The sequence below is a fragment of the Chaetura pelagica genome, unplaced genomic scaffold, assembly GCF_000747805.2.
Source record: "Chaetura pelagica isolate M959 unplaced genomic scaffold, ChaPel_1.0 scaffold275, whole genome shotgun sequence".
Lineage (NCBI taxonomy): Eukaryota > Metazoa > Chordata > Aves > Apodiformes > Apodidae > Chaetura > Chaetura pelagica.
This window is the reverse complement of record NW_009953486.1, coordinates 9,417,945-9,444,369: the sequence shown is the minus strand read 5'-3', so window position 1 is coordinate 9,444,369 and position 26,425 is coordinate 9,417,945. Positions and strand designations below refer to the sequence as shown.

Below are 26,425 nucleotides of genomic sequence, written 5' to 3'. Positions count from 1 at the left end.
GGCATCACTCATCCAGCTCTGGTGCCTCTGGCCAGGATCCCAGGGTACTTTGAACACCCACCTCTCCCTCAAACTTCTCCTTGACCTGCTAATCCCTGCCAGCTCACAGCCCTCCTCAACTTCAGAGGACCAAAAAACTGTCCTGGGTCCCAGAGCGGTGCTGGGTTCCCCAGGCTTGCTGGGAAGACAGGAGTTGGCTCTGCTGGGACACAACTTGACTCTACATCCCAGCAAAGCAGCAGAAATTGTTTATCATGGTGGCTGGAAGGGACTCATGTGGAGAGTCTGAGGAGGAGGAGGTGACACAGGGAGGGGACACAAGGAGGTGCCTCAGCTACTCCCTGTGTTATCGGTGGAGATGGTAGAGCCCTCTGGGGCCTCTCCTGCAGATAAAGGCACACAGGGGAACTAGGGGAGGGCTCACATCTGGAAATCACATCTGTGCTTTAGTGAACGCTCAGTCCTTGATGTCTCAAAACAGCGTTTGAGTTGAGCCTGGTGGGGGAAGAGGTCAGGCTGTTGTGGTGACCTCAAATGGCTCAGCAGCAGATGAGATCCTTATCCTGTTCTTCACTTCCCAGCTTCACCCTGACTCTGAAGAGCTCAAAGCCTGGCAGGGACAGGAACGAGACACCCCCAGCTTCCCAAGCAGGGTCCTGAGCAGCAGCCAGTCAGCTTTGCTGTTCAGTCGCTGTCACGGAAACTTGATGGCATCGGATGAAAACTGAGTCATGGCATCTGAACATCACCGTGACACATCTTTCCTGTCCTTCAGTTTTCACTACTCTCCTTTGTACCCCATCCTGGGGACAGTGTGTGGTCACTCTTGACTCCATTTTCTTTGTGCCAGGGCACGAATTTCTGGGCATGAAAGAGTCAAGAAGGCTCCTAGGTTGGGTGCAAAAGTCCCCAAGGAGCTCCAAGGAGAGCTTGCTGTTGTTGGACACCCAGGTTCCCCAAGCCACCTCTGCCAGGGCTTTCTCATTGGCCTTTCCAAGCTTCTGGCTGTGCCAGAAGTCAGAGGCTGTAACTCTGACTGCCTTGTGCACTCAGGAACCCCTGGATTGCCATGTCTGCCCTTCTTTCCTACTCATTTTTTTTACCAGGCTGCTTGGTCCTGTCTCCTTCCAGGATGCTGGCAGTGGGTAGGAGTCCAGCTGGCTGAGAGTCTGGGGACATCAGCGACCCTGTGAGCTGCAGCTTCCCCCACCCTCCCTCCATTTCACTCTGCTCCTGCAAGGCTGTTGCAGTTCTCACCCAGGCAGGGCTGAGGGCTTGGAAATTTTGATGCCGTGCTGGAAAAAGGTCACCTTGTGGGTGGCTTATGGAGCCATCCCTTGGCAGGCTGTATGTCCAGAAGCACCAGTGTTGGGCTTCCCCTTTCCAGATGAGTCAGTGGAAGCTTGTGCCTCTCAAACAGACCAGGCTGATGACTGAAGGGTGGCTCTGCAGGCTGTCACCAGCTTTATTTCATCTAGGGAAGGGACATGGTCTTCTTCAGAGCAGTGTCTGTGCAAGCAAAACGTGAGGCTTCCCTACCTGGGCTAGCCCTGCTTGTGTTTGGGGTGGAAACGTGCTCCTCTGTCCTGCATGGAGAGGGTGCAACAAGCCCAGGGCTCCGGTGGGTGCCAGCCTTGTCTGAGGGAGTGGATACAGTCAGCAGCCCTGGGTGCTCAGCGCAATCCAGAAATCCTGGTCCCAAACCCCATGACTTGCTGTGCTGGGCTGTGAGCAGAGGCTGTGGCTGTGGCAGCATCCTGCTCTGCTCACTCGGGGCATCAGCTTTGGTTTTTCAGCTTGTCTCTTCTTGCAGCTGAGAGCGAGCGGGAGCTGTGCTGACGACAGAGGCTGGGCAGCTGCCAGCACAGCTACCTCTGCGTGTAGCACTGGGAGGATGTTTGTCAGCTCCTGAAGGCCACCTGCGTGAGGCTAAAGCTGCTGGAACACCAAGGTCTGGGTCAGCCTGGACAGGGGTCCGTGGTGCCCTGGGGGAGCAGGGTGATGTCTGGGCAGGACTTTGCCTCCCTGCTCCACCCTGTAACGCGGGTACATGCGACAGAGGAGGGAAGGATGGTTTCTCACCTCCTCTTCCCCAACCCGCAGAGCGATGCAGCTGCGTAGCATCTCCTAATCTCCCTGCACATCTCCTCTAGTTTCCTCTGCAGTTGATAAGGATTTGGGGGGGGACAGGGGAGGGGAGGAACTGGAGCTCAGAAGCCACAGGACACACGGCCCAGAGGCAGCAGTACCTGGAGGCACGGGCAGGAAACACAAGTGCCCACAGGACAGACCCAGGAGCAGCCAGTGTGCCCCTCTGTGCCCCAGGGGGCTGCACGGAGCTCCCAGGGCAGTGTTGAATCTCCCTGCCAAATCCTCCTGCTCTGCGCTGTTTGATGGAGATAGTTGGGAGGTGAGCCAGGTCTGAGTTGGGTTTGTTGCTAGTCCCAGTCATCCTGCCTAATTGGGAGCTCCCCATCATCCCATCTCCAGCCCACTGAGCTGGAGAAATATCTTTACCTGTGTCTTGTCCTGAGGCAGAAGTACCAGCAGGTTCCTGGGGCAGTAGTGGGGGTGAGAGAGCTTTTTACAGGGGTTTTGGGGCCTCACTAAAAGGGCAGCCTGGCCATTTTTAGTTCATAGAGAGTGAGGGATTCGCTGGAGCACAGGGTGCTGCTGGGCTGGTGTTTTTGTTGGCCCCCACGGATGCCTCAGCCATGCCTCCTGCCCTCTGAGAAGTGGTAAGGTCAAATGAGAGGCTGGTTTCTTGTTGTCTTGTCTGGATAAGCCATCCGTTAATGGCATGAGATTGTCCTTTGGAAACCTGAGAGCTGAAGCCCAGCCCGGCTGATGGCAGGGCTGCGTCTGCGCAGGGCTGTGCAGCTCACCCTGACACCCTCTGCCTCAGTCTCCTCTCTTAAGGGAAGGTTGAGCCATCATCACTCTGAAAACCTACTAATGAGACGTGTGGCTCTTCCCATGTTTCTCATGGGTTGAGGTGAGTGCTCTGCTTCTTGAGGAGGGAGCATGAAGTGCAGGACCCCAGCTGGTCTGTTCGCTGTGGCTGCAACGTGACTCTCCTAAAACCTGCTGTGATTTTTTTGAAGCCAAACTCAGGCTCAGGTAGTTACTGCCTGCCCGATCCCTCCAGTGTCCCCAGCGGATGTGGGGATGGGCCTGTGCGGGGATAAAAGCTTGCCAGGAGCTTTGCAGGCAGAAGGGGCTTGATAAATAGCCAAGGGCTGGGGCTGCAGCCTGCGGGGTGCTGATGTCTCTGGCCCCTGGCCAGCAAAGCACTTAGTGCAGCTCAACAGTTCCCCTGAAATCATGGGGGATTTTTGGTTGTTGTTTTTTTTTTTGTCTGAGTGGTGTTGGGTTGCAGTTAGCAAACCTGAAGGGTTGAAGGGGTGCAGAGCAGCCCCAAGCTGGGCAAGGATGCTTGTGGGGTGATAGAGCAGGTGATGAGCCCCAGCACGAGGAGGTTGGCTGCAGTCCTCCAGCTCCTGGCACCTAGTGCAGGCCTGAATATCCATTTCTGGGTCTTCCACTGAAATATTAAGAGGGAGTCAGCACAACTTTATTCCTCAAACTGTTGCATAGTAGATTTCTCTTATTTTGACTCGCATGCACATGAGTCATGTCTCTTTTTTTCCTGGGGACCTGACCGTCCTGTGCCCCTTCCACTGATGGGAATCCTAGGGATGACCACAGGGGTGTGCTCAGTGGGATCCACAATGTTAAATAGCAGGAAATAGTTGGTTGTGGTTTTGTGTTTTGTTTTGTTTTAAAAAATCACCTCCTTTTCTTTGCCAGAGTGAGTAGCTTGGATGTTTTTCTTTGGCCCTGGGGCAGGATCAGGCTGGGTCAGCCAGCTGAGGACAAGCAGGGCTGGGAGTGACCATGGGGCTGTCACTGCACCCTGTGTCCCCAGGGAGACACCCTGCTCTGAGCAATGCTTGTTGCAGAGGGTGAGTGTTTGTTTTTGGAGGCTGTCCCAACAAATCCATCCTGGAAGGTAGTCTGGGCTAAACCTTCTTTCTGTCAGCTTTTCTTTGCAAAAACCCTTTGGAGGTGGAGATTTTGCAACCCTTGGAGCCCATTCCAGAGTGTCCTTATCCTTACACGTTACAACACCCACTCCATCAGCAGTTAAATGAGGCTTGGACCAAGTTTTGGTTTTAAATGACTTGAAGGGTGGATCTGATTTTCATGTAACCACAAGGTAATTTACTTTTTGTTTGGATTTTTTTTTGCTTAAATGATGTGGGGGGTGGATCTGGGGTCAGCTTTTTCTTTCTGATGCAACCCACTCATGCTGAAGGGAATGCTCTTTGCCCAGAAATGTGACCATGTCCTATTTTATTTTTTTTAAGTGCTGGAGGCAAATTGAAGGCCGTGGTTGTAGGCTGAGGGGAAGCTTTGGAGGCACAACCTGTTGGCATGGCCATGGCATGGCTCCTTGTGCAACGTGGAACCATGTGAGGAGCTCAGAGTGTCTCAGGGCTGGAGGGGCTTTTCCTGCCTCCTTCCCAGAGCTTCTCCTGGCTCACCCATCTGGGAGAGCTGGAGGATGGCCAGGCTGCTCCAGGCCTCTCATCTCATCTGCTGCTCATCTGTCTCTGCTTGCTGCTTGTCCCTGCTCTGAGATGTCTCAGCCCTGCTAGACTGCAGCAGGGTTTATATTCCAGCTTCCCTTTGCCTCTGCCATCTCTGTGGCACCAAGTTCTTCCTCCTCTTGCCACTGTCCACGTGGGATGAAGACCAGGTCCTTCCTTCTGCAGAGTCTGCTGCCTACCATGGCATGCTCTGGGAGAGAACAGCCTGTGGAGGAGGAGATGGGTACTTATCATTGAAGGTTCAGGTTCATTGAAGCCAGGTTCATCCTGGCTGACCCACCCCTTGTTCTCTGCCCAGGCATGCACAGGACCTGTGCTGCTGGGACCCCACCAGATGCTCATCCCCGTGTCTTTGACCCAGCAAGGACCCAAGGTGGTGGGACACGTGGGGAGCTGTCACAGAGCTCACACCACCACTCACCTGAGGGTTTTGAGGGTGGTAGAGCAGTGGTCAGATGTCATTTCCAGTGTGTGTTCTGCAGTTCTTCATTCATTGCACTCATGGACAGACTCTGCTGTGCTTCCAGCTTGCCTCTGCTTGTCTGCCCTCCCTCCTTTTTAATTTCCACTCCCTGCCTGCCAGGTTTCCCCTGCCTGTCCTGGGGGGGTCCAAACATCCCTGCTGGTTGGCAAAGCCACAGGGCTCTGTCCAAGTAAATGCAGGTGCTGGTGAGCAGATCTGAGTGCCTGGGATCAGCAGCTGATGGCACTTGCAGCAGCAGCTGTGGTGAGAACAGGCTGGGGGATGCTCAGAGGCAGAGGTGGCCCAGGACAGGGGGCCTGACATGGGTGCTGGGTCCTTGGTTACCAGCAGGGAGAGGACAGCCTGTGGAGGAGGAGATGGGTACTTATCATTGAAGGTTCAGGTTCATTGAAGCCAGGTTCATCCTGGCTGACCCACCCCTTGTTCTCTGCCCAGGCATGCACAGGACCTGTGCTGCTGGGACCCCACCAGATGCTCATCCCCGTGTCTTTGACCCAGCAAGGACCCAAGGTGGTGGGACACGTGGGGAGCTGTCACAGAGCTCACACCACCACTCACCTGAGGGTTTTGAGGGTGGTAGAGCAGTGGTCAGATGTCATTTCCAGTGTGTGTTCTGCAGTTCTTCATTCATTGCACTCATGGACAGACTCTGCTGTGCTTCCAGCTTGCTTCTGCTTGTCTGCCCTCTCTCCTTTTTAATTTCCACTCCCTGGCTGCCAGGTTTCCCCTGCCTGTCCTGGGGGGGAGGGTCCACACATCCCTGCTGGTTGGCAAAGCCACAGGGCTCTGTCCAAGTAAATGCAGGTGCTGGTGAGCAGATCTGAGTGCCTGGGATCAGCAGCTGATGGCACTTGCAGCAGCAGCTGTGGTGAGAACAGGCTGGGGGATGCTCAGAGGCAGAGGTGGCCCAGGACAGGGGGCCTGACATGGGTGCTGGGTCCTTGGTTACCAGCAGGAGGGTGGCTGGGAAGCACAGAGGTGTTTGTGTTTGACATGGAGTTTCTGCACACTGTGCTGGAAATAGTTACAGGCTGGAGTCTGCTTTATTGTCTGGAATAGTGTGCCTGGTGGTGGTGATGGGGACAGGTGGGAGGGTGAGAGAGAGCCAGGGGAGAGCAGGGAGGCCCTGCCTGCAGGTCTGCAAGCTTGTTTGCTGCCCTCCAGCCAGCAGCAGCACCAAGGTTGGAATCACGGAATCACAGAGTTTGTGGGGTTGGAAGGGACTTTTAAAGGTCATCTAGTTCAGCCCCCTCCTGCAGTGCTCAGGGACCTTTTGACTAGATCAGGTTGCTCAGAGCCTCGTCAAGCCTGACCTTGAACACTTCCAGGGATGGGGCCTCCACCACCTCTGTGGGCAACACATTCCAGTGCTTCATGACCCTCATAGTGAAGAACATCCTGATATCCAGTTTGAATTTACCCTGCTCTATGTTGTGCAATGCTCAGCGAGGCTGCACAATTCACCTGGAGCAGTGGGTCCTGGCTAGGGCTGTGCAAAGCTGGTGTCACCCATGGGAGCTGCAGCACCTCGTGGAGCTGACATGGGCACAATCAGCAAGAGAAAACCTTAACAAGACCTTCATCTCTCCTTTCCCCACACACGGATCCTGCCAGAGGGATGCTGGAGGGAGGACTTGGGGTGAGATGGAGGCAGGTGCTGGTGCATTTTGGCACTTGCTTGGTGGGGATGGGGGCATTTGTGCTTGCTGTGCTTCCTGCTGTGAGTCATTTTCTTTCCCGCTGCAAAGGGGCCGGGGAGGTGTTTGAGTCGGTAGAGACCTCGGGGTTCAAGAGGCTGATCTGCTGCTCTGTGGCAAGAAGAGGGCTGCACAAACCAAACCCTAACCCACCTTCTCCTCAGCACATGCAGGCATGTTTGGGAGGATGAGAGAGATGAACAAGCAGCTGCAGGCACGTGTGGGCTGGAGGTTCTTGCCCTGCTCCCTTTGAGTGCACGGTCCTCACAGGGGCTGCCCTTCATCCAAGGAATTCCCTGCCTGCCTCTGCCTTTGACACCTGCCTGGCTTGCTCCAGGGCTCTCTCCATTCTTTGGGTTGTAGGTGTGCAGTGTCTAACCATAGCTCTGCCTTACTCCTGGCTTACTAGCCCTCCGTGCAGGGTGTAGTTAGCACGCTGTGGTGTCCCAGAGCAGAGACCAACCTCTTCCAGCGTGATGCACAGGGAGGACATTCACACTTTGGCATCTTCCTTCAGTAGCTACTAGCATGAAAACCCAGCTGCCAGTTCTTTCCCACTGCCTTGGTCAAGCTCTGCCATCCTTCAAAGGCAGGGTTAGTCTTCAGCCCTGCCGTGCATGTCCTGGGTGCAAAGACCTTAACTGTGATACTGTGTTTTGAGGATGAAAATGACCTGCTGTGTCACTAAGGTTGTGAACACGTGGGCAGGTTATGGCAGGACATGCTGATGTTTGAACTTCCAGCCAGCTCATTTCTAAAGAGTAGGTGATGCCTTAAAAAGTCACAGTGCTGCTCATTCTATGGAGCTTGTCTGTCTTCCCTTTGCCACCCTGAAGAAGGACGTGGAGCTGCTGGAGCAAGTCCAGAGGAGGCCATGAAGATGATCAGAGGGCTGGAGCACCTCTGCTATGAGGACAGGCTGAGACAGTTTGAGCCGGAGAAGAGAAGGCTCCAGGGAGACCTTAGAGCACCTTCCAGTGCCTGAAGGGGCTCCAGGAAAGCTGGGGAGGGGCTTTTTACAAGGGCTTGTAGTGAGAGGACAAGCGGTAAGGGAGTAAAACTGGAAGAGGGGAGATTTAGGGTTAGACATTAGGAAGAAATTCTTTAGTGTGAGGTGGATGGTAAAATGCTAGAGCAGGTTGCCCAGGGAATTTGTGGATGCCCTGGAAGTGTTCAAGGGCAGGTTGGATGGGCTCTGAGCAACCTGATCTAGTGGGAAGCGTCACTGCCCATGGAGGGGGGTTGGATCTAGACAAAGACGATCTTAAAGGTCCCTTCCAACTCAAACCATTCCATGATTCTATGATTCTTGTGCTGTCACCCCGACTTGATGAGTTTGGGAGGCTAATTGCAGTGATTAGTTTGGAAACATCCTGTGTCAGGCCATGAGCAGGCTGCCATTGTCCCCACATGCACACCCAGGGGGCTGCACAGCATATCCTGCCGGGAGAGGGTCCCAAGCTGCTCGTGTAGAGTTTACAAGTCTCCTGAAGCCAAGCCCTGGCTTGCCCTGGTGTTTCTGTGGAGCCAGCATCATCCCTCACGGTGCAGTCGCTGCTGCTGTGGGTGATAAGCAGGGCACGTTTCTGTCTAGTTTGAAACTGCACTAAATTGAGCTGAAAGGCGAGTCGATCCACAGTGAGTGCAGTGACTGGAGTTTAATTGGGATGAATTACACACCAGGTTTGCAGAAATCTCCATCCTGCATTGCTCAGAAGCATCATCTGCTTTGGAAACGTGACTCAGAAATGTCGTTACTTGATTCCCCTGAGCATGTAAGAAACTATTTTTCCAGGAAGCAAAGGTTGTTGGGTTTGGGTTTTTTGGTGTGTTGTTGTTTTTTTTTTTTGTCCTTGTTGCTCTTATTGTTTCTCTTTGTTTTATGGCAAGGAGTCCTTTCCTAGAATTTCCTCTGGGGAGGGAGCCTCTGTCTCTGCAGCTCCTTCCCCTCACTTGGGTCTTAATGTTCTAGAGCTCTAGTGTCCTCTTCAGCCTGTGCCATCAGCAGTGGCAGGAGAGGACTGGGAGGCTGCTGTGATGGTCACTTGTGGCCTGAATGCAGAGAGTTCCTCTGCAAGGCACAGTGTCCAGCACCTGCCCACTGTCCTCAGACAGCTCTGCCTGGCCTGGGAACAGCCATCCTACCCCTGCTTCCCAGCACAGCCAGGGGAAAGCAGGTTGCTCTTCAGAGCCTGGTACCCCCATGCCATAGGCACTTCTGGGTCTGCCATCATGTAGTGGGTGGCAATCCAGCTCTTCACATGACTAAAACTGATTTATCCATGCCCTACCTTCTCCTCCACCTTCATGGGAATTTCAGAGTTATTCACTGAACCCCCCTTTTGTTTTCCCTTTCTCCTAGTGGATATTCGTGAAATCAAAGAGATTCGTCCAGGCAAGAACTCACGGGACTTTGACCGGTACCAGGAGGATCCGTGTTTCCGGCTGGACCAGTCACACTGCTTCGTTGTCCTCTATGGCACAGAATTCCGGCTCAAGACCCTCAGCTTGCAAGGTAGAGCACCCGTGGCCTTGGGGCTGTGCCTGGGTAGGGTTGGACAGGCACCTCATCAACACAGGACCCAAACTTCCAGGCATCACCCTGGGTAGTTCCTCCCTCTACCCTACCAAGGTGTCCTTGGGAAGATGACACTGGTTCCCTACAGGGTAACCCTAGTTAAGTCAATTAATTTGCCTGGTAAACCCAAAAGTTGGGTGAACTGAAGCCCCTAGTTCAAATGTGTGCTGGAAAGGCAGTATTTTATCTCAGCCTGCCATCTTGGTGTTCATCAGCCTCCTGGTGCCAACCGGCCCCACACGAGAAGTGGTAAAATCTCCCTCCCTCCTGCTTTGCAGTTCTGAGCAAGGAAATGGTGGTGGTGGCACATGGCAACACACAAAGCCTGAGTCCCTCTGAGGTGTCAGAGGGGCTTGGAGCACCCAGCTTTGTGTTTTGCTATTGGAAGAGGGGAGGTTTGTGCTGTTGAAGGACAGGTTCATAAGCACTGGCTGCAGATCAGCTGAGCGATGGTGTCTCCTCTGCTGACAGGACAGTCTTGTGTCTTGTTGAAACCCACACAGAGGAGCCAGTCATGCCAGCTCCTTAAGATCCATGGCAAATCAGCCTTCTGGCTAATGCTAAGAGACACAGGGACAGAGACAGCTCTTCTGCCCTCAAAAGGATGGAGGTGCAGGCAGGGAGGTTACAGAGGAGCTGGCACACGTTCCCAAGCAAGTGCTGGCCTGTCACCCAGGCCAAGCAGAGCATTACTGCTTGGGAACTCGAGGGAGGAGAGAGTGTGACATGCTGGGACAAGGGGTTTAGCCATCCATGGACATCCCATGAGAGCAGGAGGTCTGGGCTGGTGATCAGCTTCTGTGTCCCTTCCTCCCATTTCTCCTGTGCTTTTCCCACAGCCACTTCTGAGGACGAGGTCAATATGTGGATCAAGGGGCTGAACTGGCTGGTGGCAGATACCCTAAGGGCTCCCACCCCCCTGCAGATTGAAAGGTGAGGAACTTGTCCTTGTCCTACACTTGTAGTTTGTTTGTTTTGGTTTGTTTTTTTTCCCTTTTCTGTCCTTTTTGGACAGAGAAAGGTGAGCACAGTGACAACATCTCATCCCTTTCTGCACTGCACTGACCTGCCATTCCTGCCTCCACACTCCAGAGGCTTCATCCCATTGACCTGCTGTGCTACATCACTTAGGGCCAGAGTCTGATCTCATCTGCATGCAGGGAAATGAAGCTTTACCACCAAACAGATGCTTTTCTGCATGCACAGCCTAGATTCTTTGTAGCAATTCAGTGAGGAGATATGTAGAAGAGAATATATTTGGTCTTTTTGGTCTTATTTGTGCACTGACTTTCAGGAAGGGACAGTTCTGAAGAGGGGCAGGTTGTCTGCAGGAGAAGAGGGTTGGCTGCCTCTGGGAGGGAAACAGAGCCAAGGAGGGCTGTGGGAGTGGACAGCGTGACATTCAGCATCTTCCAGAGACAGGAGCAAAGCAGAGGGGCTGGTTGTTGAGGAGCTGGGGCTCAGTGTGTGTGTGTTTGTGCCTTTCCCTTCCAGGTGGCTCCGGAAACAGTTCTACTCACTGGACCGCAACCGGGAGGACAGGTGAGGAGGGTACAAACCCCCCTGCACAGGAGGGTGTGAGCTGGGGAGGGAGGGTCACCTTTGGTTTGAAACCCCAGCCTTGGCTTTGGATATTTTTTTTTTCTTGGGTTCTTTAGTTTTTTTAATTTTGCCAAATTTCCAAAGAACCTTAATTCAAGTCCCAGTACTTCCCTGGCAGGTTTTCACTGAATTAAAAAAACACCACAACACATCCAAAATTTGGTTTGTTTCTCTGCCCTATTTCCTAGATGTTTAGACCCAGCAACACCTTTAGACCCCATTGCTGTGAAACACCTTCACCCCCAGCTGCCATCACCTGAGGAGGCAGACACCAGTGAGCCAACAAGTGGCTGTGGCCACCCTGTCAGGGCTGAACTGGGTTGTGTTTGTTACTCTCCACCCTGTTTGGTTTATTCTTCTGCTCCGAGGTCCATCCAGGAGGACTGTTGGATCATCCCACTGCTTGGCCTCTAGGCTGGTGGGCTGCAGCAGGGCCACTGCTCCTGGGGTTCTTGGGTGAATGCTCAGTGATGTCCTGGTAGATGAGATGTCACTTGGACCCATGGTGAGGAGATTAGGGAGGAGAATTGGGTTATGATCCGGCGTGAGGAGATAAGGGAAGGGGTGTTACCCTGTTGAGGAGGTGAGCTCTACTTCTACGCTCAGCTTTTGCTACCATCACCTGCTTTCCCCAGCTACCTGCTGGCTGCATCTCCCCTTCCCCAGGTGCTGGTATTTGCTTCCTTCTGTGTCACTTCTCCTTTCAGGCAGGCAGACAGCCCTGCTGCCAGACAGCTGGGGTTTAAATTGAACCTATTTACCTCTCAGCATAGCAGGAGTGTGTTGCACTGGGGAAATCCCACTGCGCTGGATATTTTTCCCTTGGCAATGATTTATATTGTGGTGTGGTGAGAGCCCCGTTGGGTGCGTGGGGATTTTGAGGAGGAGGAGAAGGATTGAACCCTCGTGGAGGCAGCAAGGGAAGGAAGAGGAGCCTTTAATCTGTTACATCTGCTCTGCATATGCCAGACAACTTTCAAATCCAGGCTTGGGTTTTATACAGGGTGTACTGGTTTGCAGTGGTGACTGGGTGCAGTGTTTCCTGCTTCAGCAATGGAGAGCACTGAGGCTGGTGCAGGGGGGGTTGGAGGATGAATGCAGGAGAAATGGAAAAAAAAAATGGTCCTGTTTTTTCATCTGGTTATACAATAAAACGGGTGAAAAGGCATCTGGACAGGACGACAGAGATTGCATGTATAGATTTGTCTGCCTGAGGCATGGTCAGCAGAGCTGAAAGCCAGCCTGTTGCATCTCTCTGCTTGTTTTTCTTAGTATCATCTGTTTATTAGCATTTAGAATTAAGCAGCAAAATACAAGATATTCCTTACCTCCCCACGGGGAGAGGTTTCAATGCAAACCACCTAATTAGCCCAGGCAGTTGAAGGAGCAAAATGGCATTAGAGGGGAACACGGAAAGAGTTTTGGATCTTCCCATTTTACAACCATCCCGTGTGTTTTCTGCAAAGTAGAGGCAGCCCTTCTGGGGCATGTACATCCCTTGGGTGGAATCTGTGTCCCTGTGAGGCATTTCTGCCTTAACTTTGCTGTTGCTGGGCTCTTTGCTTTTGCTTCTCAGCCTGGAAATGAGTTTGAAAAGGGAACAGCAAGTTGTGTTTTCTTAAAAAACATTTCTTTCACAAGCCATCCTTGGTCCTTTCCAGAACAGGCAGGTTTTTGGCAGCTGAAGAAATTACTCCCCACGTTCCTGTAACCCACACTCACCCTGCACCCAGTCTTCCTGCTCCAGTTCCCTTTCTGCCTTCCCCCAGCTGGGTGCCTGTGCATACCTTCCAGCACGCCTGCAGATGTTGGCTGTTTTCACTGGCTGCTGGACCTTTGGGTATTTGTTTTTCCAAGGGAGGTTAGGTGGAAAGAGAAGGATAACAGGATGCTGGGGGTTTTTTTCCTAACTGCTGCAGAGGAGACTGTTTCACCTCTGGCCAGGAGAGCTGCCCACGGCTTGGAGCAGAGGAGGCCAAGGTGGGGGAATGTTTTCATCCCCTGGGGGAGGGGTGGCTCTGTCCTTTGGCCTGTTTGTCATGAAACCTTAAAAAACTACCATGGAAGAAATTAGTTTGTTTATTTGATTTTTACTTTCTACTCTCAAAATACTACCAAGCTGTTTATCAGAGGTCTCCAACACTTCAGCATTATTAATAAACACTCAGTAAATAAAATCCTCCCATACTTCATCCTCCTACTGAAACAGAGAGGGAAGTGCTGGTCATAACCTTTACAGGGTTTGCTCTCATCTTCCCTGGTGCTGTTGCATCCATGAGCAGTGTTGTGGTCCAGCACCTCCCTGTGAAACCTCCCAGCATCCCTAGAGCTGGGCTCTGGCTCCAGCAGGACTCCAGCTGCTGCTGCAGCCCCTCTGCATCCTTTTCCAAGAGCTTTTTTTGCTGTCTCAACCTCTCACCAAGGGGTGATTGCTGCTGGGTAGCCCTGGGGACTCTGGTTGTCCCAACAGGGGACCCATGAGAGGTGCTGTAACCTGTGGTCCTTGATGCATGAGGGCATTTCTCATGAGCCACCATTGCACTCCTGGCTGGCTCCCCAACTCATCTCATTTTCCTGTCACCCAGGACCCCATAGTTGGGCCCCCCCTGCCCCTGGGTTGCACAGCACCCTGCCAGGGAGCTGGAGGTGCAGGGGAAGATGCTGATGCTGAGAGCTCGTTGCTGGCTCTGTAGCTCATACAGTGGGAGGGAAGGGGAGACTGGTGCCATTTGCCTTCTTCTCTTACTCCTGTCCTGCCAGCAAGTGGCAGGACACTGCCTGCTTGGTCCTTGGGCACAGCACAGGAGCCAGGCCAGGTCCTGCTCCATCTGTGCATGCACCCCACAGCTCTGAGCCAGAGACAAGGGCTCTCTGTGTCCCTCTGGCTGCAGCAACCCTGGTCTCTGCAGCGCCTGACACTGGCAGTTTCTCCCTCTCCTTGGGGCTCCCTCCATCCCTCCTTTCTCTGTTGTTTGACATCATCCCGTTTCCAGGGGAGGGTGTAAAAGGGGTGTGGTTCACACTGTCACTGGGCATCACTGTAGATGGCAGCATGGTCCTGCATGGGACATCTTCCCTGGCATGTTTATATTTGCTTCCCAAAGCCTTCAGTGTTCCCAGGGTCAGCCCTGCCCTATGCTTTGCAGGATGGGGGAGCATCCTGCAGGGTTCTGGGCTCCCACTTGCTCAGTGGGGGGAAAAAGCAGCTTCTGTGATTCCTGGGGTGGACTGAGAGGACTTGCTTTTAAGGCAAGAGCTGCCAGAATATGATTGCACATGGTCCTCTTGGCTTCTAAAACTGTGCAGATGGGAGACATCCGTGGTTTCTTCTTGCTGCAGGGCTGTTGCCCCATGGGGGAATGACACTGGAGCAGGCAGGGGTGGCCCAGGGCTCCTTGCTGCTTGTTCCTGCCTCCCACAGGTTGGCACCAGAGCCTTCCCTGGTCTGGGAAGTGGCACGTTTGGTGTGAGGAGCCTTGGGGGAGGATGGTTGTGCTGGCTGCCTCGTGTCAGTGGTGTGTGTGGCAGGGGCTGGGGGAGCACAGCTGGGCACAACGTGGCAGCCCCGTGCCTGTGGCTGGACACTGGAAGTGGCCTTTTTCCTCTCTTGAGGATAAAATTAGCAGCGTCTAAACCGCTTGCAGAGCCTGCCCTCCAGCTCCCTGTGCAGGCCAAGGAGTTTGGGAAGGGATTTGGTCTCCCAGCATCCATTTTGGGACACAGATACTTGAAAAATGTGTCTCCCTGGCTGTTCCCATAAAGCAGGAGGCAGCACGTGCCTGTTGCAGCATCGGCTCAAGTGGGATGAGGGTGCTGGGACTTGCCCTGCAGTGGCAGGAGCTTGCAGGAGCAGTGTTTGCAGTTCCCATTGGGATGCAAGCACCTCTCTCTGCTTCCCACGTGAAGCATAGATGCAGAGTTCATTGGGGTGAAAAATGTTCTGTTCTGCCTTTGCTCCCAACCCTGGTGTCCTTCTAGGGGTCACACATCCATCCTTGTGTGTCACAGCCCATGACCCTCAGTGCCTGGGGTGTCCCAGTCCCTGGTGAGACTCCTCCATCCCAGAGCTGCTCAATGTGTTTCCCCTCTTTTCCCTGCTGAGCCAGGATCTCTGCCAAGGATCTGAAGAACATGTTGTCTCAGGTCAACTACCGGGTCCCCAACATGAGGTTCCTGCGGGAGAGACTCACGGTGAGTGTGTGACCCCTCCACTCCTCTCATTCAGGCTGGGGACCCCCTGCAGCCTGTTGCCTGCCTTGGAGCCAAGCCTGGTGGTGGTTCAACTCCCACGGCACGTTTGCATATTTCAGCAGCTTCCAGCCTTTCCCGGGAGGGCCCCCACCCACGTGGTGACTGAAGAGGTGCCAGCTCCCACTGGCTGCCACACCCCAGCCCCTGTGTGGGCAGCACCCTCTCCTCACCCCACCCTGCCTCCCCTGTGCCTCACATTGCTCCTGGTCTGGGGCTTTGCCCTGGTGGGGGAGAGTGCAAGAGGACAGGCAGTGAGGAGATGTCCTGCATCCCGGGGTCCTGCATCCCGGGGTCCTGCATCCCGGGGTCCTGCATCCCGGGTCCTGCATCCCACTGCAGACCCAGGAACAAAGGGTCATCTGGTGCTGACCAGCTGTTCCCACCAGCACTACACCCTGAGGCCAAGGAGCAGAGTATCCAAAGGAGAGGACACAGTTCATGTCTTGCAGTTTCCAGACACTTCAGGTGCTGTTTTTGCAAACAAAAACCAAAATGATCACTCAGTAACTATTCAAGTAAAGGGCAACACTTTTTAATCAGCACTGTGATGCCTTTATGGGGGTGAGCTTGGGGAGTCATGGACCTTGGTTTAGGATGTGCCTCTGTCCTGGGCACTATGGGGTCCCAGCAGAGATAGGCACAGTCTGGCCAGGTTTTGCTCTTTTTCTCCTTTTCCCATGGGAATCCTGGTGGGAGGGCAGACTCCTCAGACCCTGCACAGTTGCCTGTGGCCCTGGTAAAACCTCTGGGTTGTTGGTGGGGTTTTTTTTGTTACAGGACATGGAGCAGAGGAATGGGGACATCACGTACGGGCAGTTTGCACAGCTCTACCGCAGCCTGATGTTCAGCGCCCAGAAAATGGTAAGAGCTGAATTCTCCAGGGCCAAGAAGGGGAGGGAAAGACCCTATTTGTGAGTGGGCATTCCCTCTTTAATTGCCTTTTTAACCCTGCTGCTCTCAGCTGATAGCTCTTGTCTCCTCCCTCTGGGCCAGGGATGAGGGGGAGTAAAGCAGTTCCTGCTTTAGGCTGGTTTGCAGGTGCTGCTGGGGCTGGGGGAGGTGCTGAGTGAGCCATGGCAGGAGGAAAGCAGAGCTGCACAGTCCTGGTTTGCTGTCTCCTTGGTCAGCTTGTGCTTTCACATATTCTGGGGAGATTGAGTGCAAACCTAATGCTTGTGGTTCTTCTTTTGCAGATGGATGTCCCGTTCCTAGAAAGGTGGATAATTCTTTGTGTTTGCTGGGAAAAAGGGCTGTTTGCTTTTGTTCTGTGATGTGTTTTGGTGCCTGCAGCAGCGTGCTGGGGAGGGGAGATGCTGCAAACCTCTTGCTTGCCACCGTGCTGCTTGTGTTATGCTCTGAATAACCATCTTTGCTGTAGACACTTCAGTTCAAGTCAGGGCTCATTTCCTCCCAGACAGCCCATTGTGACCCAGCTCAGTTCAGCCACCTCCAGAAACAGTCAGCTGGTTTATATGAAATAATCAGACTTTGAGCCATCTCCCAAAGGTTATCCCCATGGGTGGTAAGGATGCCAGGGGCCCTGCAGGCTGAGCACAGTGCCCTCCCATCTGGCTCCACTCCAGACAGTGCCTGTGGTGCCACTGCCAGCTCTGCCCTTCCCTACCCTGGCCACATCCTGGCTGTGGTGAAAAGAGCTGGAGTTTAGACAGAGAAGATAAAGAGTCAAAGACATGTTAACTTGTCTAGGTTTCCCCATGGTTTCCCCTCTTTTTTCCTACCACTGTAGAAAAGAGAGGTGGCAGGGACCTCAGCAGATCATCTGATTTATCCCTCTGCCCAGGGCAGCCAGCACTGCCTTTCCCCAGAGTTTCATGTTGTTGTACCCTTGGCAGTGTAAGCCCTGGGCTGCTCCAGGAGCAGTCCCAGTCTCTGAGATGAAGACATCTCCTGTGGACACTGCTGTGTGTTTGTTGTCATGCCCTCCTTGGCTCTGTCTGCTCATCCTGCACTGCTCCTGCAGCACTGCTTGCTCAGGGCACATCTTGCTTGCATGTGCCAGGATGACTGTGGATGGGATCTCACATGGTGGGCACAATGTGGTACCTGAGTGACTGAAGCTTCTCTCCCTGCTTTTCAGGGGTGCAGAAAGGCCTGAGCACTTCAGGGTGACACTGCTGGAGTTGCAGAAGTTCTTGCTGGAGTACCAGAGGGTGAGCTTGACACAGGTCCAGGGGAGGGACAAAGGGGTTGGCACCAGTGTGGGGAGGGATCTGGTACTCCAAGGGTAGCCTTGCTGTGGAGCTGGGATGATTTGGTCCTGGGCTTCTCTGCCTGGCACAGCCACAGTCTGAGCACATCCTTTCTGGAGCAGGAGGTGATGCTGGGGAAGTGCTGGTGAGAACAAACCTGGCCTCAGCCAGGCACTCTGGTCAGAAAAGAGTGGACAATTTGAGAGCAGTTGAAGTTTCAGGAGAGAACTGGTCAGTGGAGAATTGCCCAGTCCCTGTGACCTCAGCTGGTATTGAAGGTTCACAGTCTGCTCAGGAGGTCTCAGCAGCTTCTGAGAAGGAGCAGATCACTTCAGTTGCTGATCTTGCTGCTTAAAAGTGATGTTAGTTCTTTCAGCAAGCACAGCATGCTCAGACATGCACAGGCAGCTCCTTTGACCCTTCTGCTCTTGCCAGGCTCCTGTCTCGTTGCTGGTCTTCTCCAAGAGGACAGGGGTGGCTCATGAAAGCACAACCATGCCTTCCATGAGAGTGTGGGACCTCCTGCTCTGCACCATCCTCCCCATCTCGCCCCAGTGCCTCCCTGCAGCAAGCAGAGAGTTAACCCACAGAGAGAGGCAGCCTTTTAGCAGCCTAATGAAAGAAATCCAGGGAGAGAGGGATGCAAAAGGAAGCTGAGTTGGCTTCTGCTGCTGGAGGAGGAGGGATGGCAGATGTGTGCAAAGGAGCTATCAGAGAGAAAAATGCATGGCATTGAAGAAGTGAAGGCCACTTAGGAAGAGGGCAGATTTCTGCAGTTGTGTGCTATCCGGCACTTGTGCTGACAGCTGAATTCCTGGCAGAGATGGTCTTGTGTGAAAAACTGCCTCCTCAGTGGTTAAATGTTCTAGCTGGATGAGCTGCATGTGGTTTTTGAATAACAGTCTGAAATGGTTGCTTCTTCACATGTCTGTCGGTGTCTGCAGGAGCTCTGGGCTGCTGATATCCTTCAGGTTCAGGAATTCATGTTCAACTTTCTGAGAGACCCTTTGAGGGAGATTGATGAGCCTTATTTCTCCTTGGATGAGGTAAGACACCTTCAATGCTCGTGTGTATGGAGTGAGATGGAGCAGGGTGTGATATCCCCAGTGTGACGTGCAATGTGGTGTGACAGCTCTGCTGTCTGTGTCCTCATGGTGGGTGGTGGTGCTCAAAAGATCACAGCTCCTGTAAACTGCATGGCTATAGGAGATGAACGTGGTGGGTTACCACATTGCTCAAGAGCTGGTTGGCAAAAGGAATGACTCCTGGGCTCTCTTCTTGTGCTGAGTGTGTGCAGCTGTGAGTGCTCATCAGGTAGTTGATTTGGAGGAGGAAAGGGGGGCTGCGTGTGGCTTAATGGCCCTTTGAGGCATGTAAGGATCTTTTCAAAGCAAAAGAGCTAAAACCAAAAGAATAAAATCAACTGTAGGTGACCATGTCACTGGCAGTTTGGACCACCTCGGGTGCAAAGGTCCCCTGACCCACATGGCCTTAGTGAGCTATTGCCTGCCTGGTGATTTGCAAAATGAAATGCAGAGCAATTAATTGGTCTCCAGCTGGCTGGGTCAGAGGATTTGTACCCAGATCTCTGGCACAGCTCAGAGGACAGGTGGCCATGCCAAAGCTGTGGTTCCTTGAGCACGCTGGGTCAGGTAGCTCATGTGCTGTCTCAGTTGCCTCTGGCCAGTTGTGCTGAGCTTAGGAAAGAGCTGCCTGCTCGGTGGCTCCTGGCACGGAGGGTGAGATGTGTGTGAAGTTAAACCACAGCACCCAGCTCCTCCACATCCTTAACTCCCTTCTGTTTCTTCCTGAGCAGTTTCTCACCTTCCTGTTTTCCAAAGAGAACAGCATCTGGAACTCACAACTGGACATGGTGTGTCCGGAGAACATGAACAACCCCCTCTCCCATTACTGGATCTCTTCCTCACACAACACGTAAGGACTAGGGGGTGACTCTCTCCACCCATCCACTCCCAGTGTCCTCTTCCTCTGTGCCAGGGCGGGATTCTCCTGATTCTGCCTCATCCCAAGGAGGGATTAAGTAGACTTTTCCAAACCAGAGTCAGTAAATCAGAGGTTGTCCTTCTGGTGTCAGCAGCACATGTCTTCACAGACTGTGCTTTCAGACCTGGGCTGTCACCCTAGTGATTTCTTACCATTATCAGTGTCATCTTCCACACCCTCTAAGGTCAGGTGTGAAAATATCCTGGCAGGCTGAAATTGGCCATTTTCCTTCTCTGCTGCTAGAAGAATCTTGCAGGAACTGCTTTCTCTGCAGACCGGCTCTGTCTGTGCTCCCTTTTCATGGGATGAAGTGGCAGCACTTTAGCCCAAATTTAAAAGACCAAGAGCCTTAAAGGGCAGGCAGCAAGCTCCTGTCTGCCTGCAAGAGCTGGTCTAACCCTGCTCTGGGGCTCCTTCTGCCTGTGCTCTTTGTGCCACCAGCGCTGATACTGCTTTTTGAGGCTCATCTCAAGAACCAGCAGCAAGGCTGGACCTCAAGAGCTTGAACCCCTCACCTGGGGAAGAAAGCAGCTCTGGGGGAAAGTTGCTGCTCCCATTGCAGAGGCAGGGCTGTGATGTCCCAGCTGACCCCCGTACCCACGTTGTTGCTTTGCTGATGTCTTCTCTCACATGCCAGGTACCTGACAGGGGACCAGTTCTCGAGCGAGTCCTCGCTGGAGGCCTATGCGCGCTGCCTGCGCATGGGCTGCCGCTGCATCGAGCGTGAGTGCCCAGGGCCTCCTGGGGCAGGGGGGCTCGGGGGGCTGCAGGGTGGTGGCAGCATCGTCACCATCGTGTGCTGAAAGGCCTGAGGTCGTTGGCTTTGTGGGCCCGGGTGGTATGTGCCTGAGTTTTTGGTCCCTGCAGCAGCTGGGTGCAGCCTGTCTTGAGAGCTTGGGGTCTGTTGGTGTTTCTGCTGCAGGAATCACTGCTGAGAAGAAAGGGGGAGAATTCAGTGCCATGTGATGACCTGTGTGGCATGGGTCTTAGCTTGGACCTGGAGTTTCACCTCACTCCTTTGTTACCATCCAACGTGGTTTCCAGCAGCTCCTTCCATCTTGTCTCTGCATCCTGCCTGTGTTCCAGCCCTTGGGCTGAGTTTCCCCCCTGGGTCTCTTTCAGTGGATTGCTGGGATGGTCCCGATGGCATGCCAGTCATCTACCACGGACACACCTTAACCACCAAGATCAAGTTCTCTGATGTCTTGGTCACCATCAAGGAACATGCTTTTGTCACCTCCGAGTGAGTACAGCAGGGATCTGGACTTCAGCCAGCAGAGCTGCCAGGAGGGCAAAGAGAGAGTAGACACAGGCTTGTAGCAAAGTGAAGCCCACCTTTATCCAGAGACCATGTGCCTGGGATTTGGTGGGAAGAAAGTGTTTTGTTGTGTCTCCCAGCCGAAGGGAGATTTCTTCCAGAAAAGAGCCATGTGAGGGAAGGCTTTGGGTAAACCCCAGTAGTCTGCCACTCCTTCTCCAGTCTATCCATTGCCAGCAGTGGTGGGGGCACCTTGCTGTAGGGTGGTTATGGTGAATGCTCAAGACAGCATGGATTGCTGTCAGTGCAAGCTGCTCTTTGAGGGTACAGAGGCCAGGTTTTGAAACAGAGCTCAGCAGGCTTTGGTTCCACTGTGCTGGTTCTGATGGCTCTTTTCCTTCTCCCAGTTTCCCTGTCATTCTGTCCATTGAGGACCACTGCAGCATTGCTCAGCAGAGGAACATGGCTCAGAATTTCAAGAAAGTCTTTGGTGACATGCTCTTGACCAAACCAGTAGATATTTCTGCTGATGGTCTTCCCTCACCAAACCAGCTCAAGAGGAAGATTCTGATCAAGGTGAACTCCCATCCCCAGCAGGGCTCCTGAGTGGAGAGACTGGGACAGATGGGGTGAAGGTGTGGGACCAAGGGCAGCTGCTTACCTGGAAGGGGTTGGTTGCCAATGCAGGGTTGGAAGTGGAGATGCTAAAAACAATTAGAGACAAAGAACTCTCTTGCTTCAGAGGAGCTGCTGGGAAATGAGCTCAGCAGCTGGGTGCAGCCTGTCTTGAGAGCTTGGGGTCTGTTGGTATTTCTGCTGCAGGAATCACTGCTGAGAAGAAAGGGTGAGAGTTCAGTGCCATGTGATGACCTGTGTGGCATGGGTCTTAGCTTGGTCCTTTTAGTCTGGAGGAACCTGGAGTTTTAGTGTTGTTCACTAGGAAATCCAGGCTGCTTTTTTGGGTGACAGCTCCCCTCAAGGTGCCTGACCTGCTCCCATCCCACAGCACAAGAAGCTGGCAGAGGGCAGTGCCTACGAGGAGTTACCCGCGTCCGTCATGTATTCGGAGAATGACATCAGCAACTCCATCAAGAACGGGATCCTCTACCTGGAAGACCCCATCAATCACGTATGTCTCTTTCCCCCACTTGTCACCCTGTCCCTGCTCTGTGGGCTCTGTCAGTGACTCTGCCTGGTGCTGGAAGGAGGGGCTGTGGTGCAAATGAGCTGAGGCCCTTGGTCTGTGCTGTTTCTCAGGGGTCTCTGAAGGCTGAGGGAGTTGTTAGCTGGCTCTCTCCTGTGCTCTTCCCTAGGCTTCTCCTGTTGGGCCTTGTTAGAGGCAGGAGGCTGAGCTAGAGGGAGCTCTGGGCTGAGCCACTGCAGCTGCTCTTGTGTAATCAGTGCAGGCTGGGTCTGGTGCTGCAGGAAGTCCCAGCCATGGCCTGCCTTTCCAGACCTGCCTCCTACCAAGTGCCCAGGCCCTTAACACACCTCAGCGAGCCTTCTGCTTTGTAGAGCCCCCAGCATTCATCTCACTGTGTGCATTTACTTACACACAGGCCACTTCTTCAGCTGCTTTGCTTTGCTGAGGCTCTGCCAGGCAAAGTCACATTTTTGGAGAATAGGAAAGGGCAGTGGTAAAACCACATGACCACCTCTGATAGCCTCATCTCTGGTAGCCCCTGTGCTGAATCCACACACAGTGTTTTCTGTTTGCATTGGTTTGCTCTTCATTTGGTCACCTTCTTTTGGTACACGCGGGGGTGTCTGCAGTGTGACCTGCAGTCACTTTATATCTAAGACCTGTCACTCGCTGGGTTTTTGCTGCTGATACATCTGTGCTTTGGACCTGGGGAATGTCTTGGAAGCTCCTGTGACTCCTCTGAAATCAGTGTGCTGGTGACTGTCCTTTGCAAACCCAAACCACCCTCACTACTTGCGCTGATTAAGAAGGAATGATTCCCATGGATGGGGGCTGAGCCAGCTTGGTGCTTCCCACGGGGGTCTCTTTTCCTAGAGTTTTGTTTTCCTTGCAGGAGTGGAACCCACATTACTTTGTCCTGACCAGCAGCAAGATCTATTACTCTGGGGAGACAACCAGTGACCAAGGAAACGAGGATGAGGAAGAGCAAAAGGAGGTGAGGGCTTCCTTGTGTGATGGGGATTTGTTCCCCTAGAGAAAGGACTTGACTTCCCCAGGAGCTGAGCATCTCCAGTGCCAGCTGACTTCCCGTGGTGGGAAAGGTGGGACCTGCTTCAGAAGCTCCCTGGTCCTGGCCAGCAGCCCCCAGAACAGAGCAGACTCTGGCGCCACGAGCCTGCCCTGGGTAACCCAAAGGTGTGCTGGGTTTCCCGTCTGCCAGGTGAGCAACAGCACGGAGCTGCACTCCATGGAGAAGTGGTTCCACGGCAAGCTGGGCGCGGGGCGCGACGGGCGGCACATCGCGGAGCGGCTGCTGACCGAGTACTGCATCGAGACCGGGGCCCCCGACGGCTCCTTCCTCGTCAGAGAGAGCGAGACCTTTGTTGGAGACTACACCCTCTCCTTCTGGTGAGGGCCACAGGCACCAGCCCCCTGCTCCCTGTGTCTGCTGGGGTAGGCTTCATCTTGACACTGTCCTCAGTGGTGGGGTCCCATTCGCCAGTGACCCACGAGCGGGTTTCTCCCCTTATTTTCTGTGCCCCAGCAGCACGTCAACTCGCTATCCCAGTGCAAAGTGACCCTTGTGCAACAGGTCTTCTGAGGGTCTGAAATGCTGTGTCCAGACTGGAGCTGTGCCTGGGGTAGATGCCAGATCTCCAGGGACAACCCTGGTTTACTCCCTCCCTCCCTCTTCCTCAGGCGCAACGGGAAGGTGCAGCACTGCCGGATCCACTCGCGGCAGGATGCTGGCAGCCCCAAGTTCTTCCTGACGGACAACCTGGTCTTCGACAGCCTCTACGACCTCATCACCCACTACCAGGAGGTGCCACTGAGGTGCAACGAGTTTGAGATGAGGCTGACGGAGCCCGTGCCGCAGACCAATGCCCATGAGAGCAAAGAGTGAGTGCGTGTTTGGGGAGGGTGGGTCATGTCTGCTGGGCAGCTGGGACCCCATGGGAAACCCTCCCAGGTGTCTCTGCAGTCGTTTCTTCCTTGCTGGGGCTCCCTGGTCACTGACTGCTCCTCGTGAGGCCCTCTGTGTCACAGCAGCCATGCTGGCCAGCTTTGTTGTTGATGGAGCTGGTTGTCTTGGAGACTCAGTGTAGAGGAGGGAGGTACTGAGCTTGGTATGGCCTTCACCCACCCCTCATGTCCCCAGATGGCTCTGGTCCTGCCTGTCCCACAGAAAGGAGAAGACAACCCTGTTGCAGTGTTATGTATCTGTTGGTCTCTGCTCCCTGCCTCCTTTGGAGGGTTCAGGCAGTTTTCGGTGGGCTGGAGGGGGAAATGGTGTGACATGGCAGAGGTGAGGGATGAGCTGGGTGTGTGGAGACCTGTGCACAGCGACGTGTCTTTCCTGCAAGGTGGTACCATGCCAACCTGACCCGGGCCCAGGCCGAGCACATGCTGATGCGGGTGCCGCGCGACGGAGCCTTCCTGGTGCGCAAGAGGAGCGAGCCCAGCTCCTACGCCATCTCCTTCCGGTGGGTCCCTGGGGAAAGGGTGCTGGGTTGGGACGCTGCGGGGTGTGAAAGAGCAGGTGAGGGGCTAAGAACCTGACGTTGAGCCCTCAGAGGGCTCTTCTCACTCCTGGATAAGCCGTGCAGCCCTGTGAGAGCCTGTCAGACCCTGCTCCTCCTCCCGTCTCCTGGTGCGAGATGGCTCAGCCTGAGGGCACCTTTTTGCTTGGCTGTCTTTTCTTCAGGCAGAGACCCTCTCTTGCCAGGTGCCAAGTGGCTTCTCTCTGTCTTTCCACCTGCCAGGGCGGAAGGGAAGATCAAACACTGCCGAGTGCAGCAGGAGGGCCAGACCGTGCTGCTCGGCAACTCCGAGTTCGAGAGCCTGGTGGACTTGATCAGCTACTATGAAAAGCACCCTCTGTACCGCAAGATGAAGCTGAGGTACCCCATCAACGAGGAAACCCTGGAGAAGATAGGGACAGCGGTGAGTGTGGGTGGTGGTGGGAAGAGCTAAGCCAAAGGATGATGGACAGATAGGTCTGTTTTGAGCTGGTGCCTTGATGTGGTGTCGTGTGAGCCATCTCTTTCTCTCACCATCCACGCCCCTTGGGCCTTCATGCTCTGCTGGAAACACTTCTTGGCTCAAGTGAGATTTATTGCTGCCCCTCTGACCCAAGTCAGCAGGGAATGTGGGCTTGGGCATCTGTTTGCTGTGTGCAGCATCACCTTCAGTCTTGTGCCTTTCCTGGGGTGGTCTCCCTACCTTCCCCAAGGTGGGGGAGCTGTTCTCCTGCAGAGCCACAGTTGTCACCATTGGCCCTTTGCCTTGACAGGAGCCAGATTACGGAGCCCTTTACGAGGGACGCCACCCCGGGTTCTACGTGGAAGCCAACCCCATGCCCACCTTCAAGGTACAGTCTTGCTGCTTGGCATGAATCAACCTGCGGGGCCTGAGTGTTTAGCCAGTGTCTCTTCATTTCTCAAGAGCCTTATGTTGTACACACAGTTCTGGACCATGCAGGGATTCACACTCCAGGCTGAGCCTGCAGATTCCCAGGCTGGGCTGCCTTTTGTTCTGAACTCTTCAAACTAAACCCAACGGTGGCTCCAGCCCAAAGGAAGCTGCCTGTGCAGGGCCATGCCAGACCTGTGACCTCTGGTTTGGCAGAAATGGAAGCCTTGATTTGTTCTGCAGGGGTCACTAGGGTCTGGCAGCAGGGTTGGATGCTGCCTGCACATGATGTGCCTCTCTCAAGTTCCTCCCACCCCCCATGTTTGCAGTGGGAGGTGATCTCTCAACCTGTTGGCTTGGTGTCCGTGTGTCTGTCCACTGCTTGGCCTCACGGGACCCCTCCTCATTGCAGTGTGCAGTCAAAGCCCTGTTTGACTACAAAGCACAGCGGGAGGATGAGCTCACCTTCACCAAAAACGCCATCATCCAGAATGTGGAGAAACAGGAAGGAGGCTGGTGAGTTGATCCTGAGACCCCTTGTTCTCTCAGGGACACAGTCATGATCCCTACAAAGGGGTGTCCCCTCGAGAGATGGGTCCATTTGGGTATTGCCCACAAGCTGCACAGCCCCAAAGCCTCACAAACCCTAAAAGCAGATGATGGAGGAGCTGCCTGTCTCCTGTGACCCTCAGTGAGGATGCTCTGGGATCCCGTGGTGGGTGCTGACGCTTTCCCTCCCTTTCCCTCCCTTCCAGGTGGAGAGGAGATTATGGTGGCACGAAGCAGCTGTGGTTCCCTTCTAACTATGTCGAAGAAATTACTGGTCCCAGCAGCCTGGAGCCAGAGCGGGAGGTGAGCTAGTGCCTGGGCAGAGCAGGGAGGGGAGGTGGGAGGAGTGTGTGTGCAGCACCCCCAGGCTCAGCTGCACTGCCCAGCACCCAGCCCAGCACCATCCTGCCTGTGCTTCATTCCCTGCAGCAGCTGGATGAGAACAGCCCCTTGGGAGACCTGCTCGGAGGTGTCCTGGATGTGCCCTCCTGCCAGATCGGTGAGTGCCAGGGCAGGATGGAGGACTGGGGGGTGTTGCAGCTGTTTGTGGATCTTCTGGGCTGAAGGACTTTCGTGTCCATCTGTCTCTAGGCACCCCTGTGCCTGCCACAAGTGAGCACCCGG

The 26,425-nt window shown here is 54.1% G+C and overlaps 1 protein-coding gene across 1 annotated transcript in view; it reads left to right on the top strand.

Annotated features, from left to right (window-relative positions):
- PLCG1 (phospholipase C, gamma 1) overlaps positions 1-26,425 on the top strand; it is a 41,195-nt gene that overhangs the window by 4,016 nt on the left and 10,754 nt on the right. The window contains exons 2-19 of the mRNA XM_009998797.1: positions 9,157-9,309; positions 10,212-10,305; positions 10,867-10,914; positions 15,081-15,165; positions 16,003-16,086; positions 16,419-16,441; positions 17,324-17,396; positions 18,380-18,481; positions 19,252-19,370; positions 20,077-20,162; positions 20,562-20,682; positions 21,105-21,273; positions 21,704-21,826; positions 22,734-22,835; positions 23,061-23,248; positions 23,540-23,740; positions 24,205-24,324; positions 24,604-24,784. Of these exons, the coding sequence (XP_009997099.1) occupies positions 9,157-9,309; positions 10,212-10,305; positions 10,867-10,914; positions 15,081-15,165; positions 16,003-16,086; positions 16,419-16,441; positions 17,324-17,396; positions 18,380-18,481; positions 19,252-19,370; positions 20,077-20,162; positions 20,562-20,682; positions 21,105-21,273; positions 21,704-21,826; positions 22,734-22,835; positions 23,061-23,248; positions 23,540-23,740; positions 24,205-24,324; positions 24,604-24,784 (2,072 nt within the window). The remainder of the gene's footprint in view (positions 1-9,156; positions 9,310-10,211; positions 10,306-10,866; positions 10,915-15,080; positions 15,166-16,002; positions 16,087-16,418; positions 16,442-17,323; positions 17,397-18,379; positions 18,482-19,251; positions 19,371-20,076; positions 20,163-20,561; positions 20,683-21,104; positions 21,274-21,703; positions 21,827-22,733; positions 22,836-23,060; positions 23,249-23,539; positions 23,741-24,204; positions 24,325-24,603; positions 24,785-26,425) is intronic.